The following is a 19,189-nucleotide window of genomic DNA, read 5'->3' on the forward strand; positions in this document are numbered from 1 at the left end:
TAATGAAATTTGGATGAATGCAGGAAGCTCGAGGTTAAGTGTCCTTGGATAGGATAGATGGGGGAAGGAAACCAATTATTATTGGTCACTCTTCTTCCGGGCTGCATAGTCCGGCCGATAAGTTGTCGCTAACGAAAAGCATCTTGTTACAGTTGCCTGAATAGGGCGGATTTAATCAGAGTTCACGATGGACGGGACGAAGGAGCGCCCACAATAGCTGTGCTCTGCAACCAACGAGAACAAGTGGAGGTACTCAGCACAGGGCCAGACCTCTACATCGAGTTCGTTGCTAATTCCGGCTGGCCGGGCCAAGGCTTCAAGGCGAGATTCGAGTTTCAGTCTGTGGACGATGCGCAGCACTCTGGTTTGTATCCCAACTACCCTACAATACTCCAAAAATTCATTTCACTTCTTCACCCCTAACCACCTACTATTCTCCCCCTCCCAACTCACTCTCTCTCTCTCTCTCTCTCTCTCTACCTCTACCTCTACCTCCGAAAGAAACAACCCAAGCAGAGCGCTGATAAAGATTCTTCAATTTATCCCTTGAGTATTAGCCAGCACTAGAGGAGATAATACTCTCAATTTTAGCATTACTCGTCTTTTCTCATAATCCTCAGGGAGTTAGACTATCCATCTCCAAGTACCTTCGAAATAAATTAGTCTATCTCTTTTTTTCCCCCCTCCTTATGTCCATCATTCAAACTTTTCATCCTTCGGCGAAGGAGACAAAAGTTACATGATATTTTCTTCATTGACAGTAGCGAGAAGTAGGGACCATTAAATTATCCATTACTTCGCGTTGTAAGCAAGACTTCTCCTCGTCCTCGCGTTATCTAGCACTTTATGAGATTGTCAATTTTTCATATCACGTTCAACTGAATCGCTTCGTCTTCTTGCATAAAGTTCCATCACCACCCCTATTTTAATTTACTAACACCCTTTTCCATCTCTTATATTTTTATTTAGATTTTCAGCATGCTTTCTGTAAAAACATACTGCAATATAGTATAATTAAATAACTAAAGATTTTCTTTTACAACATATAATTTTATTCAAATTTTTACATTGTTATCGACACTACACGTCAATAAGGAAGAGCGACAAGAGTGAACGAAGCTTAATAAGCTTTCCACCAGGTGTAGTTTCAAGCAGAGAAGCCCCAGCAGCTTGCCAACAGAGCTTGCACAACTATAAAGCTCTGTCGGTAAAACGGAGTTCCCTACAGATAATAATTCAAACTGTTGCTTATGATAAGATCTCGCTTATCTTTTGAAACTTACCCTTCTCCTTATCGTAATCATTCTTACATATAAATTAATTTTTGCTCAGTTTATTTTTTATTCCTCGTAAATGATACGATTGCACGAGGATATCTGCTTGGCGATTTATTATGATAGGATCCCTTTGTATTAGGGGTAATTAACCGTGCTCTATCGTACACATGGACTACTCTTTGTAATTAACTGGGCTGTATATTCGGCGACTAATTACAATAATATGTTACAGAGCTGGAGCCCGTTGTCCCTGGGGCCGTAACGGGGAACCCCAGGTACTCGGTCATCGGGCCAGCTGTCAGCGCTACCAGTAAGTATATTTTCCAATTTATTTGCCAATTCAAAAATCCAGGAAGTATCTCACTGACGAGCAGTCATATATATATATACGTAATAACTTTTACTCAACGGTAAGCTCTGCGAATAAAAGTTGTTATTCTTAAAAAGAATGGTCGTGCGATCTTTTCAACGTGCTGGTGTATAGTACAACACAGTTCTCTCCTAAACTTGTAAGATATATAACTTCTGCTCGACATGCCAGAGTATATAAAGTTTTTGAGTACTTTGTACTCGAGACGTCATCATCCATATATATGTTATAGCCTCACTGAAAGCTCGGCAGCCTACTGACAACTTTATATCTTTTTCACGAAATATAACATCTTTTAATGTTTGTCGAATATTTGGGACTTTAATATCTCATGACAAGTTATTAAAAACTAAGTATAAGCTGTAAAAGAGTGAGTACACGGTTTATGGAGTGTGGACGTAAAATTTGTAAAATTTTTAATTTTCGAGTAAATTAATTGGTAATTGAGAAGTTTTTAAATAATGAATGTTCAAATCAATGATATTTTCTCAATTTAATCTGATTAAGCAATTTAACATTTATAAAAGGACGAAAATGATAGTTTTCAAGATAAATAATCAATTAAGCTGGTTAATTTACGATTCTGTTATGACAATCAATATTTGCTGTCAAACTCTATACCGCTCTAATTACTAAATATATAAATAGCTACCGCGTCCACAAAGCAATTACGAGTATAATTAACTACAAGACTGAAGAGAAATATCTGTAATTTTACAGGTTGGTACAAAAATGATAAGAAAAGTGATTGACGAAAATAGTTAATAATTTAGAGGTTAATTATTTGTTGAATGCAAATGGGCGACAGAAAAAAAGAACGTGTGAATTTCGAGATGTGGAATTTGAAATGGTAAATCCTAATGGCGCCGACAGGTCGAAGCGGAAACTCGAGTAGCTAAATAACGGGAACGATGAGATATAGCAGGGATGGTGGGACTTTTTGATATTTTTCCCCAGCCAACGACACTCATCCCTAGAAAGCTGGATATTATAATGCTACAAGAAAATTTTCGATGAAATTTTGTGCTACTGGAAGTGACTTTCCGTAAAATATCACGAGGCCATCCAAATGATTTTTTTCAGGCGAGGATAAACATAAATAATGCTCAGATCGACTTAGTATATAATACATGCAGTACAAATTATGAATTCTACCACTCTCTACCTCTATATAGTTAATGAAATTCAAAATTTGTAAAAAGCTCATATTCTAAGATTATGCGAAAAAAAAAACAATAAATTTCAATCGTTTATTGTGTTGCCAAAAAGGAGCACTACAATCGACATTGACATTGGCCGAGTGTACGTGGCAATAGAGGATGAAGGATAGCAGAAAACTGCAGAGGTCTGTTCGTAAATAAATCTACCAAAGTGCAACTCTGTTCCTAGCTGGGTTAGCCGTCCTGGGATTCTGATTGATGTTACACATGGGACCGAACTGTCTGAAAGATTTCGTGAAATGTTTATTTTATGTGGCGATTTTCGTCACGTTAAGGCTCGTTGAGATGCACTAATAGCCAATAAAGACCTTCTAGCCGACATCAATTCTCCAGTTAAACGCAAACCATATTTATTTTAAAATGTTACAAGTTGAAAACTTGTGGTTATTCCACCCTTTTATGTCGGGTTGACAGACACACTTCTCCTTCTGTTATATTTCAACAAATAGAAACGGTTTGCGAATGGAATGCTCACGGGATCGTTAACTATTCTGTTAGGATCCTAATTAGTAAACCAAGTCCTTAACGCGTAATATCGTGTGTATCCATTTCTAGTTCAGATCTTTCGCTAATATTCATGAGCTCATGTGCAGTTAGAAATTACTATATCTTCTAAATTTCATGAAATCGTATATACTATGAAGTGAGGTACTTATGATACCCCAGAGCTAGATCGTAAATATTCCCTTATCTGTGTAACTCCATAAGAAATATTATTTTTTTCGTAATTACTTCTTTGTTGGATAAGAGCTTTATACATAGAAGCACAATGTACAAAAATGGCATCTTTGTTAATTAGATTCGTCACTTAAAACAACCCAGAGAATAAATGAAGAAAGAAATGTATCTCCGAGAGTATGAAATATATTCAATTTTTAATTAAAACCTTTTCAAAGTATTTTACTATTTGTATTTAGAGAGATCGAAGTCTTTTGCATTATTTACATATTTTTAATACTTATGAAGCTAAATATAAACAATTTATGATGTTTATATTTTAGGAGTTTTGAGTGATGGACCCTGTATAGAAAAATATCTTCTTACCTCTTTGCCTTTGTGCTCTGGGGTGTGTTAAGTGCTTACCCTATATATATATATATATATATATGTATATATATATATATATATACATTACAAGTAGAAAAAAAAACTGCTCTGTGCAAACGGAAAGTTTCTTGAATAAAGTAGATTTACTTAATAATTGATCAGACGGTGTAACTTTGCACAAATTCTTTCTGAATATCTTAGGGAAGTTTTAGCGATCGAGTCGTTGGTTTTTCTCGTAGAGTGTCGTAACTTTTCACGGTTTCTTGCTGCAGCTTATCTCCGTTAGAGGCGGACCTTGTTAATTCTACAACTCGTTGCAGAGAGCTTTTTAACGACTCGTTGAAGTACACTCGTTTCTACTCTCACCTTGTTAAACATTTTAACGTTCGCTCGCTGCTTCTTGGAGGAGGTAACGGATGACAAACCCTGGCAGGTCAGTAGAAACTGTGACCTTTGTGCTTGTGAAAAAGAGTCACGCATCTGGTGGGACCATTTTCATTGGAATTATAGTCAGAACTGCAGGGGTCATAGGGCTTTCATTACATCTTGAACGCAAGAGCTCTATAAGTGGAGGCTCCTGGCATGGGTATAGCACTATAGTATTGTGGACTCGCTTTACCATCCTTCTTCATACAAAAAAAACAAATTTCTGTTTTATATTTTTTAATTAATATCCACGGTTTCTTAAAAACAATTCCATAGACTACATTTTATGGTAATTTATTAGTCAAACGAGGAATTATATGAAGAAACAAAAAATCTTGTGTTCGAAGAATACGGAATGATTTAAGAGGTGGAAGTAAAAAAGGAAAAAAGAGAAAAGCTAGGGTACATTGCGCGCAGTAAGAGACAAAGTTGCGCAGGGTGGTGGATCAGGGGATGTGAGGGGAATTTTGCGTTATCGGTGGAGGTGAAGGACGCAGTCTCCGTTTGCACGCCGGCCATTCGCCTCCGCAAACCGCGTGCTGATCTCCACTGCTCAGTTTCGGTCCAGACCTGACTTCACGCAGCTACTATTTTCTTCTTAAACGGCTTAATTCGAACTTTTTGGGTATTTTCCACAGTTTCGGTAATTAATAGTGGCCGGTAGTGGTAGAATTATTTGTTTTTAATTAAAACTGCAAAGTTAAAAAAAGGTTCTAATTTATATCTTACTCTGCAGCAAATTCAAGCTAGATCACTAATAAATTAAACCCCGGTTGAGTATAATTTTTAGTGGAGAAAGTATACAAATTTTTCAATTTTGTTTGTGTTAGCATTTGGAGAATCGTTAAAAATTTAATGAAGAGAGTTGGAATCTGAACCATGAAATTTGCTACCGGTCTATTCAGAATTAACTTCCGAATACCTTTGCACTCATCGAACTCGATCGCCAACTCACCTCCGGACCCCATTTCTATCCTATTCATTTTCGTGCCACGATAGTTAAGTTTTATGCTCTTTGTGAAAATTGTTCAATTTCCGACGGATCAGTTGCGCGCTCCGTTCAACCTATCTATAAATTAAATTCTTTTCAAAAGATTCTTCGTGATTCGTACAGCTTTGATGCATTTCTTTTATGATCCCTCAATACTCAACTGAATTTAACCTTACTTTCAAATAAATGTTACAATTTATTCACCAGTATTATACCACAATCGCAAAAAAAATATTTGAAATTATAATTTTGTGTGATTCTTTTAACAGAATCATCATACTTAGTTATCTTTAGAAAATAATCTTCTAGAAGTAGCTGAAGATTTTCCAACTTGAATAATATAAATAACGATTGTAAAGAAAGAATAATGTTGCTGTGGACATGTTGGTTGTTCATTTGTACCTCATCAGCTACGTACGGTGCTTTACGATCCAGAGAGCACGGAGAGAGCAAAGGTAAGAAATTACAAAAATTACTTATAGGCATTGAAAATTTTTTTATAATCATAATAAAAAATATAAGAAGAATCGAGAACATTTTTTCTTTTATTTTGTCATTTCAAAGTAAAGAACTTTGATTTTGGATCTTTTATCAAACTGCAATCTACAAACAAAACTCATCCAATGAAAAGCTGAAAGATCCTTTTGTTGTATTAAACCGGATATGCTTATCAGCGTTATTCACGCGCGGCCCTCGTATTCTCCTAAGGGACGCTATGCAATCCACACGTAGATATCTATATATACCATGTCTATCTAGTCGTCGTGTAATTAGAATTTACGTAACCATTCAGATGATTACTGCAAAGTTCGTTGAAAGAACCTTCACCACTCGTATGAAGAATTAATGTCCCCAATATCATCTAGCTAATTATGCCAAAAGTAAAAGCTTTTATCAAAGAATTTTCATTATTTAATATACGATCCAATATAACAGACTCTATAAGCACTAAAAATATACATTATTCGTTCCATAATAATATCTATATAAAAACGTTGACATCACATGGGACTATTATGAATCTACGAGGACATTTCTACTGTATCCCTGGAGGGAAAAATAAATTATTCCTTTATGGAACATACCGCGTTTTCATGATAAAGCGACAAAATCTGTTTCGTGAAATAGAAATTTCATTCTAGATCGAGATTGCTGTCTGCAAAGCTGACATGAATTTCAATATTTATTCTTTGGAATAAAAGATAATTAAAATTTTGCTGCTGCAATTCCTACTAGAAATTATAATAATAACAATGCGAGATAAGAAGAAAATTTCTATTTTGTGGGTTACAAGAAACCGAAGGTAGCTTGTGTCGAGTTTGAAGATACGTACGAAACCGTTGCGTTGCGTTGTACGGAAAAATAAATGCAAAGAATCGAAATCTCTTTTCGCAAGCGCGGATAGTTTAGCCTTAGTAGCAAATGGGTGGCTGAGTAAAGGAGGTGGGGAGGGGAACAGCCATAATGGGCGCCCTTATGCTTACCCTAGTGGATCCGCATTAGCGCTTCTGGAATCACTTTAATCTCCGTTGCACTCGAGCGCGGATGTAATTAACGTTCTTACGAAATCCCAGGTTGGAGTTTCTCTGTTTTATTTGCTCGTTCAACATTTATCTCTCTTTTTACGGTTATACGTAAAGGAGATAAAAAATTAAACGAACACATTGAAAACCACGGTGATTGCTCAAATGTATAATAGTCAATTAGCGTATCGAATAACAATTTGTAATTGGATTTCATTTATTTTACGTTGGTTTCCAGCGATAAAATAACATATTAGTTGCATTAGGTGTTTGGTTTAGCGATGCCCAATGGAAAGTGCCACGTTTAGTTTCCACGGATTTTGCACTATCCCCTTTAATATTCGCACCATTCGCAATTTTACTTCAATAAAAGTGCACAAATGTAGAAATGTGTAGAATGTATTTAAATTTTAATGATACATTTCATGTTATGTTTATTTAAATAACTGGCATATTGGATTTTTCTACTAGATGAAAGTATAATGCGTTATGTTTTACTAGGAACGAAGGAAAAACGGTTAAATCACGTCTGAAAAAGATAATTAATTAGATGAGATGCAAATTAAGTGACATAGTTGAATTTTTATGTAAAATATGGTCTGCAATCGATAAATTGCTACTTGAATTTGATTAGGTTTGTCAGGTAAAAAGTAGATGTTCATTATGCAGAACATTTTAATAATTTCGTTCAACCTTACCTGTCCAACAATAGTAGTGAACTACAGGAGACTCCACCAACATTTCAATGAAATTCTGTCAAGTGCACGAATCTAAACTGACAGACTCTGACCTCTCTCTCTCTCTCTCTCTCTCTCTCTCGATCTGTTTAGATAAACAGCACCATTTTATAGTTTATTGCAATACGGACACAGATAAATATTTATCGGTTTCCAGTTCTGTCGGTACCATAAATTATTGGTAGATAATTACTATTGTTTTAACATGAAATATTCATCTCGTTTTAAGGAACAGAGAATGTTGTAATAATTATAATATTATGCTCTCTCGTTAGTAATATATATAATAAAATGAAAATGCTCTTCAAGCATTAATGAAAGTAATTATAACAATCTGGATAAGCGAAGTCGAATCAGATAAATAAAGTAAATATAAACTATATAAAATAATATAATTCTCATGAGATAAGACATAAAAACTTGTGTTCTTATTACTTAAAAGATGGAAGATTGCATTATTTAGGAACGATACGATCCTCTTAAAGGTTATCCAAGGTTCTTACAAGTAGTAGGTATAGAGGTTTAATGTTACATGGTACACCATGAACGACAAGGATGGTATCAAATATTAAATAGTAAGTCTTGGATAAATATTTAAAGAAACTTAACGAGCCTGTCCACAAGCTCGAGTAGCCAAGCAAACTAACAACGGTCACACGAAAGGCTTGTTCCAACGAAAAGCGCTGAGTATACTTACTTCCCCATCTCCCACTAGAGAGTCAAGGACGCCGGAACATCTTTCAGCTTTGTGAATTCTCTAGCAAAAACTCTATTTTATCACCTAGTATTCTGTCGTTTCACCGTTAAAACTTATTTTGCTGGCATTAGCATTAAAAGTGCATTGTTACTGATAGTAACAATATCATTGATTGGTACATACAGGGCATGTCCGAGTAACCGAGCACGTACTCCAGTGGTATTTGGCAACTGGCGGCCGGAAGAGAACGTTGTTTGAACGTTAATGATGTTGGAACAAAGCTAGAACTTCGACCAAGGAAATATCTGATCTCCAGTAGTCTGTGCAATTAGTTAATGGTAGATGCTGTTCTCTTTTCAAAAAGGAAACGTATCTTTTCTGGAATAGGAAGCCAATTAAAAAACTTCTTTCTGTGTAATATCGATAAATTTAAATAATCACATAAAATATACTCGTTATTTGTTTTAAAAAAGAAACCGCTAAAAATCCAACCACTTTGAGCATTCTGTATACGATATAAAACAGTTTTCAGTTTTTCCAGACTGGAGAAGCCGAAGGAATTTATTTCCCTCGGTTTCACTCAGTTTCTTTTTTGGTCCATTATTTTTCAACCACTGTTAGACCGATACCTGTATACACGAGGTTATACCTACACTCAAAGAGAGAGGGTAATACCGAATGTTCGGCGTTTCTCCGAATCGCACGATCGAACGTTTCAGCTCTTTGCGTTAACCCCTACCCTACCACCTTGACTTCCCATAAGCTTCTCCGTACGTATAGGTATACAGCTTTCATCTTTATCACGCAGACCGTAATTTCCGTTTTTTTTTTTTTTTTTTTTTTTTTAAGCGTAATCGCTCCTCTCTCTTCCTCTGGATAGAAAAATGCAGCAGCGTTATAAATCTTGGTTATCTTGATGGGGGTAGGAAAATTTGACAGGTACAGGTATTCCATCATGATCAATATCCATGAAAAAAATATATTTTCTATCTCCGATACGAATTTGCATCCAAGATTTGATAGTTTCTATTTTGCTAGTCCTGTTCTCGCTTGACGGCTATTTTAAATTCATCGTAAAAGACTTCAATGCCTGGACAGTGCATACGTATCAGAAGCTCCCATAGCCACAAGCATGAAGTTAGCCTATTTGAGGTAAGCCATGATTAAATAGGATCACGCTTCATTGGATATTACCGATAGGTGACACACTCTTGGAGTTTAAATCATTTATTGAGTTTCCCCTTGTTTAACTTATTATAATAATTTAACAGATTCAAACTTATTTTACGAATAAAGTATTTCACTAATAATTTGGTATGCTAAATGTATTAGGTTCTAGTGAGATAATAGCAGAATAATAACGAATCCTGTGGTAGTGATGCATAAAGAATAACGATAAATATGCACAGAATAGAAATGTATCAGATTTTAATCTGTAAAAATCAAGACATCTGGAACTTAATTTGGACTGGGGTGTAAATTAAAAAATTAATTTTTTTTCCAAGAGGAATTATCATGACTATGAGAAACACTCCCACTCATAGCTACATTTTCTTACGTGGTAGCGATTGTATTAATTTTTACTTCAATATCCACTATTGCATTAATTAGGAAAATAAGATTGCTCTGCAACCGAGATTGCTATCAGGAGAAATATTATTCAGGATAAAATCCCCGAATAAATGAACTATCCTCGTTTCATTGTCCCAAAAAACCACCAAGGATTTAACCCGAATTTCCATCATTTTTTCTCCTTTTATATCCTATTTCGTCTCAGCTTTTCTTTTCTAAAAAAAATAGACGGGAAAAACCTGGTGCAGCTCTACAGAAAAATTTCTCTCAAACGTAATCTTGTTCAAACTCACCTAAGCAAACTTCATCTTACTCGCTTATATACCTACTCAATTCATACTAATGTCAACAATTCTTTAATTCAGAAAATTGTATTTATAATCGCTTATCATAGAAGAAGATATAATTTTATCAAAAGTTTTCAAGATTTTTCCGTAGAATTACCAGGTTTGTTATTCATTCATTATTGTCGCTTTTCTAAAGCTAGGGGGTATTATCGACTTTGAAGCACAACGTCTATAAAGAAAGTGAAATAATGGACCGGGAGGAAAAGGGGCTGAGTAACGGAGTCAAACATTTTCATTTACATTCATGAACCATCTTCGCCAGGTTCTTAGTGAGTGCTTCAAATACGTCTGTGATTATTTTCACGAAACAAAACTTTCTGCAGTGATCAAGTTAATACACGAATCATTGTCAAAGATTGTATTAAGATCCTTCGTTTCTCCCTACAATAAGCCCTCAATCCATGTACAAGAGATTAAAAGGACAACCAGATATAAACTACTTGCTTTACTTTGTGCTGCACCTAATTTCGTACTAAAGTGCAAAATATATTCTACTGTTTCAGCATCCTCGTGCAATATGGTTTTCAACAGCGATCAGGCCAAAACAGGAGTTGTAACTTCTCCAAACTATCCAAATTCGTATCCCTCGAGAACCCACTGTACCTACGACTTTCAAGGTCGTGGTAAGGAAAGAGTGCAAGTCATTTTTCAAGAATTCAATCTCTACCGCTCGTCGAGTGAGGGAAAAGAGTGAGTAAATAAAAATGTCTGAGCTTTTGGTTCCTGGTGTGTGTATACGCCATGTCAGAGTAGCTTTTGATAATGATATTCAAATGTAGTACTTTTTCCTCCTTCCTACTATTTTATTAATATTTAGTGACTTTACATATTTACATTTTTATTACAAACACGAAGTTTAAAAATTGCAGTCTCTCGTCTCAAAGTTTACAATGGAAATAAAACATTTTTGATTGTACATTAAACTTTGGATTCTCTCGACGGGAAAAACTACACCTTAGGGACTCTGTGCACTCCGCTCATTATCGATTTTACGCGTACGTCGAATATATTCAATATAACATTTGATCATTAATACCGAACAGTTTCAATCAGTAAATTTATAATTGAAATATAAAGGGAATTTTCTCAAAATTGCTGTGAAAATTATTAAAGTAGAAATGTATTGTATAGAATCAAAGAAACTGATAAGAAACAGGAGCCTTTCTTGAATCTGATAATCTTCCTTCATGCGATTTGAATGGATGAATTATTATCGAGTAGTTCGTTTCAGATCAGAAAAATTGCAATAGCTAAATTTATATGAATCTTCATTGACTCGTTCAGTAAGTAATGTGACTCGTTGGGCAGCCATGTATACCCATTCATTCTTCATAACTTCAATATATAGCGTCTAACATTCATACTCATTATATTGCTCCAAAAAATATCATGAGTTACCGAAATAAATGTTCAGCTATAAATAACTCTCTCATACATATATTTGAGGATAAAAAAAAGATTTAAAAATACATAACCAAAATTAATTGTAGAAAAATTTACGTACATGTTTTTAGGTGCGAAAACATGGACTCGCTAGCAGCGTTCGTGCATATAGATGGAAAGTTGGAAAAAATTGACTCTTTTTGTGGGGAAGCACCGCCACGACCCCTGATGAGCAATGGACCACGACTTTATCTCGAGTTCAGGGGAACACAATCCTCGCGTCACTCAAAAGGCTTTAGGGCAAATTATTTCTTCACGGAGAGTGAGTTGAACAATTTTTTAAACATTATAATCCTCCTAGGTTTTAAACGTGGTTCAGTGAGACAAAATCACAAGATATGACAGTGTTAAATGGAGAATGCGAGCAACGATTGTTTTTTAATTTTTTACTATAACCAACATTACATCAGTTCCTGCATTAACGTGCCTCGAATAGTATCGTATAGTAGCCTGGAAAGTTTTGGGAATTCATGTGTGATCCGCTCGAATGTCACGAGCAGCGGTTTCCAAGCACTATGTTCTTCGCCACATTTCAGAGGAAATCGCTCGCTAACCTTTAGACAGATTTATGAGTTTGAAAATTACTGACTCTCGAACTTGTAGAAAACAGCTTTGGTAAGTTAAGCTCGTACAATAGCTGGTAGGTAGCAGTAACAATTTGATAAAGAGTCTTTCTTGTTCGTAATTAGATATCGTTAATAAAACTCTGACTGAAACTATGCTTGCCTAGATTATCAATTAGTTTCTGCAAATTTATTCGACCAATCCCAAGAGATCGTTGAGAAAATTGTTTCGCTTGGAAAATGGTTTCGTAATAAAATCTGGTCGAGTTTACGAGCCAGTGAATTTAACAGAATGTGTTTCAAACCTGCACCGTAAAAAGAGCTTAAAGTTTTCACTTAGCAGTACCAAATAACTACCATGAAAGTCAATCAAATGAAGATTACTAAAATAATAATTTGCAACAGAGTCAACTTCATTTCCTCTTCACTCTGCAAGATATTTCGCGCATTTCCAAATTCGCATACATGCACAAAATGAATTTGTAAACACGTTCATTAGCGTAGCAACATGCAAATGGAAGTTGCAGCAGAGAATTCTATCTCGATAGTTGAATGGAATTTTCAAGTGAGATTAGAATTGTTGTCTTACTCGTTAAGTCAAGTAGTTTGGATTAAGCACAATAATATATAGTCAATTATGCAATGATATAAATTTGTTCAATCTCGTATAAATAATACAAGTTACAACAAATATTTTCCAAGTGTGATGCAATGTTTATCTACAAATTGAGTTGTCTTGCGCCAATGGGACGAGTTTACAGATAATGTCCGGAAGAGGTACTTGAAGAAAACAAATACCCGAGTAAATTCATAGATCAGCCAAAGCTTGCAACAACTGTGTCAAACGTTTAGATCTAGGGACCATATCCAAGATAACGCTTTAATGCAATCTGGTATGCTGTGCTTTGAAACTTTGAAGTTCGCCTACAATACTTCCGGGATTCCACATATATAAGTGTGTGCGTAAGCGCACGTACAACGGTATTATCGAAGCTTTCTAGGACCTTGCTAGCTACGGATGCTCCTTCAGCTAGATATTACCCTCAAACCAAGGATGATAGCAAATTTGCCGTACGTGTATTCTCTCCCTCTGTATTCGGAACGAATAAATTCAAGAGGATTATTTCAATGAAAGAGTTTCCATTGCAAGGTAAAATGGGCTGGCTGCAAAATCGAAAGCACTCCGATTCGATTAATTTCCCCACTCTACTTTTACTCAGAAATTATGTTAGCTGGCTTTACTTAAACATTTTTAAAAATTGAATAAAACCGAGAAGAATCTTCTGATGTGATATGATCGTAGCATCCAATTAGGAATTATAATTGAAAATCTTTTTCTATCCAGATTCCAGACTGTTTTTACGACAATTATACGTTGAAAGTGCGATAAACCTATATCCACTTGGCCTTCGTGCTGCGTTCTATAGAGTTATTCCTCGGTCAGCAGGACCATAAATTGCTAGATCGTATAAATATATGCTATACTCGAACATTCTTGAAGGGGCAGGTATTGTAAAAGTTCGCTTCAAACTTTATCAATTTTACAGATACGCCACGTGTATTGAAAATAATGCCACACCATTTTACATTCAGGCTCCAATGCTAATCCCACTTAAAACATTCTTTTCGTTCTGTTATACGCAAAGCCTAGAAATAAGTTTTCCTGAAGAAGACGCGTCTACATGGCCAGGAAACTAGAGATCCTTCGAGGAGCTTTGCCAAAACATCGTGTACACGTTCGTCTTTTCGTGCTGGTACAATTCTTGAAAATGTATTAGTAGCTTCGTACGTTTGCCAAAAATTCTGAGAACATTGCTCCTTTCGTAATTTTCACTGAAAATGGCGTGTACACTCTCTCCAGGGAGCAGTGAATTTTTCACGATACCTTGGGGCACTTTACGACAGAATCTCTCTAACCTGAAATTGACGCTTGGCCAATAAAAACTTTTCAAGGTTTTTTTTTATTCGCTTCTATCTTTTTCTTCTTAGTGAAAGAATATACTTCAGCCTATTAAGTTGATATACTTGAGAATTACGATTCATTAAGGAGAAACAAATATTAATTTCGTTATATATACCTAAAGATTATGCAAATTTTGTAAAATCTTTTCATCAAACTTCTTTTACACAGTTGCATGCAGAATGATAATGCATCACGTTGCTAATGTGGTTATATTATAATTTTATGGTAACCATCATGCGCATAGGGAATATTCGACTGATATAACAACAGTGGTTGCAGTTTAACAATGTAGCATGAAAGTTATTCGATGCACAAATATTAATATCCTGTCCAATCATCGAGCTTGATTTGACGATTTAAGCTGTTAATTACTATTAAACAACCATCGCATTATTTATTTCGTCAATTGCTGCTACGCAGAAAAAATGTTTTTCTCGTATTTTAAAGCTGAAACAGCTTGCTTAATGGTACTTAGCCGAGGGCAGGAAGTTAAACGTAACTTAATATCTGACGGTAAATATTCCGAACGGCTGCCAGGCATAAAACGTAGTTATCCATTGGACGGAATTTTTCACTGCCAATCAAAACCTTATTACAGACGGTTCTTCCGTCGTTCCGACAAAAACAGGCACAAAATCGGCTAGAGATAGCTCATATTCATAAATTTTAAGAGAGCGATAACGCTTTTTGTTGCAGATTTCGGTGTAAAGACGGGGAAGCAAGTGCCCGAATTTCCGTGCGCCTTTGCATTTAATAGCAACGAGTCTAGAAATGGTACTTTCGCGTCTCCCAATTATCCTGGATTGTATCCACGAGACACGGAGTGTCACTATTTCTTCAACGGTCAACAAAACGAAAGGGTCCACCTTCATTTCCATTATTTTGATGTCGAAGGAGTTTTGCCGTAAGTATCAACTATCCTATCATTAAAATTACGATTAATCCTCTTTAGTTTATTAAAATTATTAAATAAGGAGACTACTAATAGCTAGGAAAATAATTTGTTTAATATCAAGAAGATTGAATTCACTCTTTATTTTCCCTAAAAAACGTAATTAAATTCTGATTATAATCTTAATATTTCTTAAATCAATAAGTTACAATTAATTTCATTTGTATTTACTATTTATTGTCAAATATTTATTTGGTGCCAAATCATTCCTTAAAATGATAAATTTATACACTTTTTAGATTAATATTGGCTAATATTTATCTCCCTCTTCATCTGACTGTAATCTTCATTCTTATTATGAAATACAGCAGCAAATTGTTTATTTAACAAATCCTCTTATGAAATCGCAGTATGTTTGCTCCGATAGAATCGTGTAATACTCCATCGCGAAGTTAAACTACCGTGCTAACTGATTTAAAGGGGATAGTATAGAGTACAAGTCAGTTGAACTAATTTAAAACTTTGTTGGATACAGGTGCGAGGCAGTCTCAGCCAGTGATTACGTTGAATTCTCGAATTATATGGCAAGGGACCGAAAATACTCGAGACACTGTGGTCAATTGAAGGAATTCGATGTGGACAGCGATCGAAAGTTCTTTAGAGTAACGTTCAAGAGTAACGATCGTCTAGACGCAACGGGTTTCAGGGCTAGCTACGTATTCCTCGACAAAGAAGATAATTACACGATAAAAACGTCCACAAGCAATGCACCTTCATGGACAGGTAGTTTGATATCTTCAGATTCAATCGAATAATTGGCCCTGAAAATTGAATCCCTCTTTATAGTTTTTCCATTTTGTTAAAATTAAAAAAATATAACCTTTAATATTATATTTAGCTGCACAAATAACGAAGGATGTGCATTTGTTCATTTGTTCAAGCTGCTGCCTCAATCAACTTGGCTTCCCTGTGGACAAGTTTTGCCTTAATCATGATTAGCGCCACTATTTGGACGAGTCTAGGCTCAGTTTACAACAAAGTATAATTTGAGAATCGAGAGGACCATCCAAATCATCAGGTTTCATCTAGAACTCTTAGGTGCCGATGATGGTGCTGCATTACTCGTTCCCATCGATGGAATTGCCAAAGGAATACGAAAGTCTACTAGGTTTCACACAAACTCGAAAACTTTAACCACGATCGGGCAACTTTCTCGTTTACAGAGTATATTCTCTGTATTTAGTTTACCAAATATAGCGTTATGCATTCATACCCTTCTGAGCATAATTTATAAAAGTGGTGCAAAATAATTAAAACTTAATTTTTTAAATATATTATATGAGAAAAGCAATTTGTATTCGATTGTTATAGATTTTACATGGAATTTTTGAATGAGCCCGTCAGGCTACTGCCATTACAGTATTTTAGGAACGTCAAAACAATTTAAAAAAATCTTTAGATTTTTTCTGAGATTTTAGATAAATCAACCATAATTTCTGAATCGAAAGATTTCTAATGGTATGGATGGACGAACGAACAATAATTTTAGCAAGATTTTTCGCCACGTGAATATAAATCCTAATTGCAATACTATCGATAAGTTTATTATATAATGAGTCTGCACTATAACATTTACATTTTTTTAAAGGTATTTTAATGCAATCTAGCAAAGTTGAGAATTTAAATTTAAGTAATCAATAAAACAGACGTCAAGTAATTATGAGTTATCGCGAGCCGTCAAATAGAAAAAAGCAATAAATTTCAAGACAATTTTATTAAAAGTTTCTTTACTAATTAATGGCATTAATAGAAATTCTGCTGATATACATACATGTTATTATATTGATTAAAGTTTCTTTTCTCCCTACAAATAAATAAATTATAGATAGAGTGATTTGAATACGACACGCGCGAAATGTCACTACTTCAAAGTTGCGGAAAACCAGCGCAATTACGAAAAGCGATGATTATATGTAATAATAATTTATACTAAAGGATCCTTCTAGTTGAAGGAGAAAACACGGAAAGTATCGAATGTTCAATGAGATAAAAAAATTATCACCACTGTGAGAGTGGAGATAAGCTAGTGGATAACAGATTTTTATGAAACTTAATATCAAACGACGTATCTTGGATACACAATTAAGTAGCAATACTGTCACTGTGTGTGTTAGAAAATTGTGTATATTTCTTAATAGATTTATATAATGCGTTAGGAGCTCTCTCCGAATTTCTAGTTGATTTTCGTGGAATTGAATGAAAGCGTGCGTGCACCTGTATGTAACCTGAAAACAACAATAGGATAAGCGTGACCACTAAAAATTCCATTATTTGCTATTTATATGGTTTGAGAAAGACAGAAGAGAGTGTTTTTGTGTATAAGTGTGAAAGAGAAAAATTGAATCAGGGCAAATTGTACTAGTTTGTTGTATACCTAAATTGACACTACAAAATGCTTATATGTAACTATCACACTGTAAATACTGTTATATTTAATCCGTTTGAGCTATTGTCCCTATTACATCCTCACACTTTCCCAATCTGTATAATTAAATGCAGCAAGAGAGCAAAGAGAAACCAAACACTCGCAGTTAAATATAATTAACAATTTTCCACATAAAGTCAATTCGCTTTAAGAACTCTCTTTGTTATAATTTCAATTGTTTACGAATTACGTTTGGAGTATGTTTGAAAAATTGTCCAAACTGTAATTTAACGATAATTAGGATCACGCTGAAAGTTGCGATTTACGTGGTTTCTCGTGCTCCTTCGTTAGGCAGAATGAATGCAAATAAATACAATTGAGAGAAACAAATGGGAAAAGGAAAAACTTTGACCTCACAAACCACATATTACGAGGACCTGTGAGTTTCCGAAGTTAATCACCTGGGGCAGCGAAACTTTGTCCACCTGGAACGACTTTGCCCTACGGTTGAAACCGTTAAAACTATCCGAAAGCATCGCAGTCGAGCAAACGTGCAACAATCAGATTATTGTCCGCTGCAATTCGACTGCGGTATCCGCTATTTGCGGATGTATTTTCTTATTCTGTTTCGAGGCCCTGGCCCGATCGTCTCATACATGAGTTCTGTAATGCAATCACACCGTTACTGTCCTAATAAACCTTAACGTACGAAGACCAAATTAAATTTGCATTGTTCTTCCATTATTGTGTCAACCTACACTAGCGTATTTCTTTCATTCATTTTTTTCTACACTCACGCTATATGCACCACGTTATCTCATTCCAATATTAACATGGACCATGATCCTAATTATGATAAAATGTAATGATAGGAGAATCCGAATTATTATAACTTATCTGCCATCTAGACCAATTAACAGTAATGCAAAATTATAAAGTAAATACTGTATTTCGACTTTTACTTTTTTACGTTTAACTTTAATAAAAACTCTTATTTCAAAATAAATAATTTACAAATTATATTACTCTTTCTTTTTTATATAAACAAGTATGATAAAAATTAGCTCTGAAAATAGCGAGTGATAGAATCATTTACAATATCGAACAGAAACAAAAGGGCAAATAGTAGAGTTCTTTCTGTCTAGGAACAGCTGCCCTCTATTTCGCGTAACTCCTAAATTCGGTCGGTACATCAAACGCGCGCACCGACTCCAATACCGCCGCGGATATAAATTCGTTCTATTGATTTTTTCTTATAAAATCTAATTCGCATCAACCGTGCAAAAAATAAAATTCGTTTTGTATAATTTATTAATATATTTGGTTATACAGAAACAACAGAAAAGAAATAGCAGAAAAAGCTGCTAAAATTTTTAACAGGATCTCCAAATACTAAAATACTTACCGAATTTTATATATTCCTGGTTCGTTGTTAAGAAGAATCGATTTTTTCTAAACTAAAATCATTAATATGCACAATACACTTAGCATACGGTAAAAGAATTTCCTTAAGGGAATCTCAAAATAACTCAGTCGATAATTCAGAATTTAATTAAACCTTTATTATGTTATTTTGGGTGAAAATGGGAACAAGACGCAGGCAAATAGAATAAATAATTATATAGATTGAGTGTACCGATGAGTGTATCGTGCGAATGATTTATAAAAAAGATAAAAATAGGCGAGAAAGTAAAAA

General features: G+C 34.9%; 1 protein-coding gene across 1 annotated transcript in view; it reads left to right on the plus strand.

Annotated features, from left to right (window-relative positions):
• The window catches only part of Sol1, a 140,571-nt gene extending 122,190 nt beyond the window's left edge, over positions 1–18,381 (plus strand). The window contains exons 7-13 of the mRNA XM_066725355.1: positions 153–364; positions 1,510–1,587; positions 10,711–10,897; positions 11,722–11,912; positions 14,873–15,080; positions 15,604–15,851; positions 16,010–18,381. Coding sequence (XP_066581452.1) covers positions 153–364; positions 1,510–1,587; positions 10,711–10,897; positions 11,722–11,912; positions 14,873–15,080; positions 15,604–15,851; positions 16,010–16,113 — 1,228 coding nt within the window. The 3' untranslated portion in view covers positions 16,114–18,381. The remainder of the gene's footprint in view (positions 1–152; positions 365–1,509; positions 1,588–10,710; positions 10,898–11,721; positions 11,913–14,872; positions 15,081–15,603; positions 15,852–16,009) is intronic.
• Positions 18,382–19,189: the final 808 nt, after the last annotated feature.

Source organism: Prorops nasuta, unplaced genomic scaffold, assembly GCF_024137725.1.
Source record: "Prorops nasuta isolate Cenicafe-Biocafe unplaced genomic scaffold, Cenicafe_Pnas_1.2 PNAS00004, whole genome shotgun sequence".
In the NCBI taxonomy this organism is placed as follows: domain Eukaryota; kingdom Metazoa; phylum Arthropoda; class Insecta; order Hymenoptera; family Bethylidae; genus Prorops; species Prorops nasuta.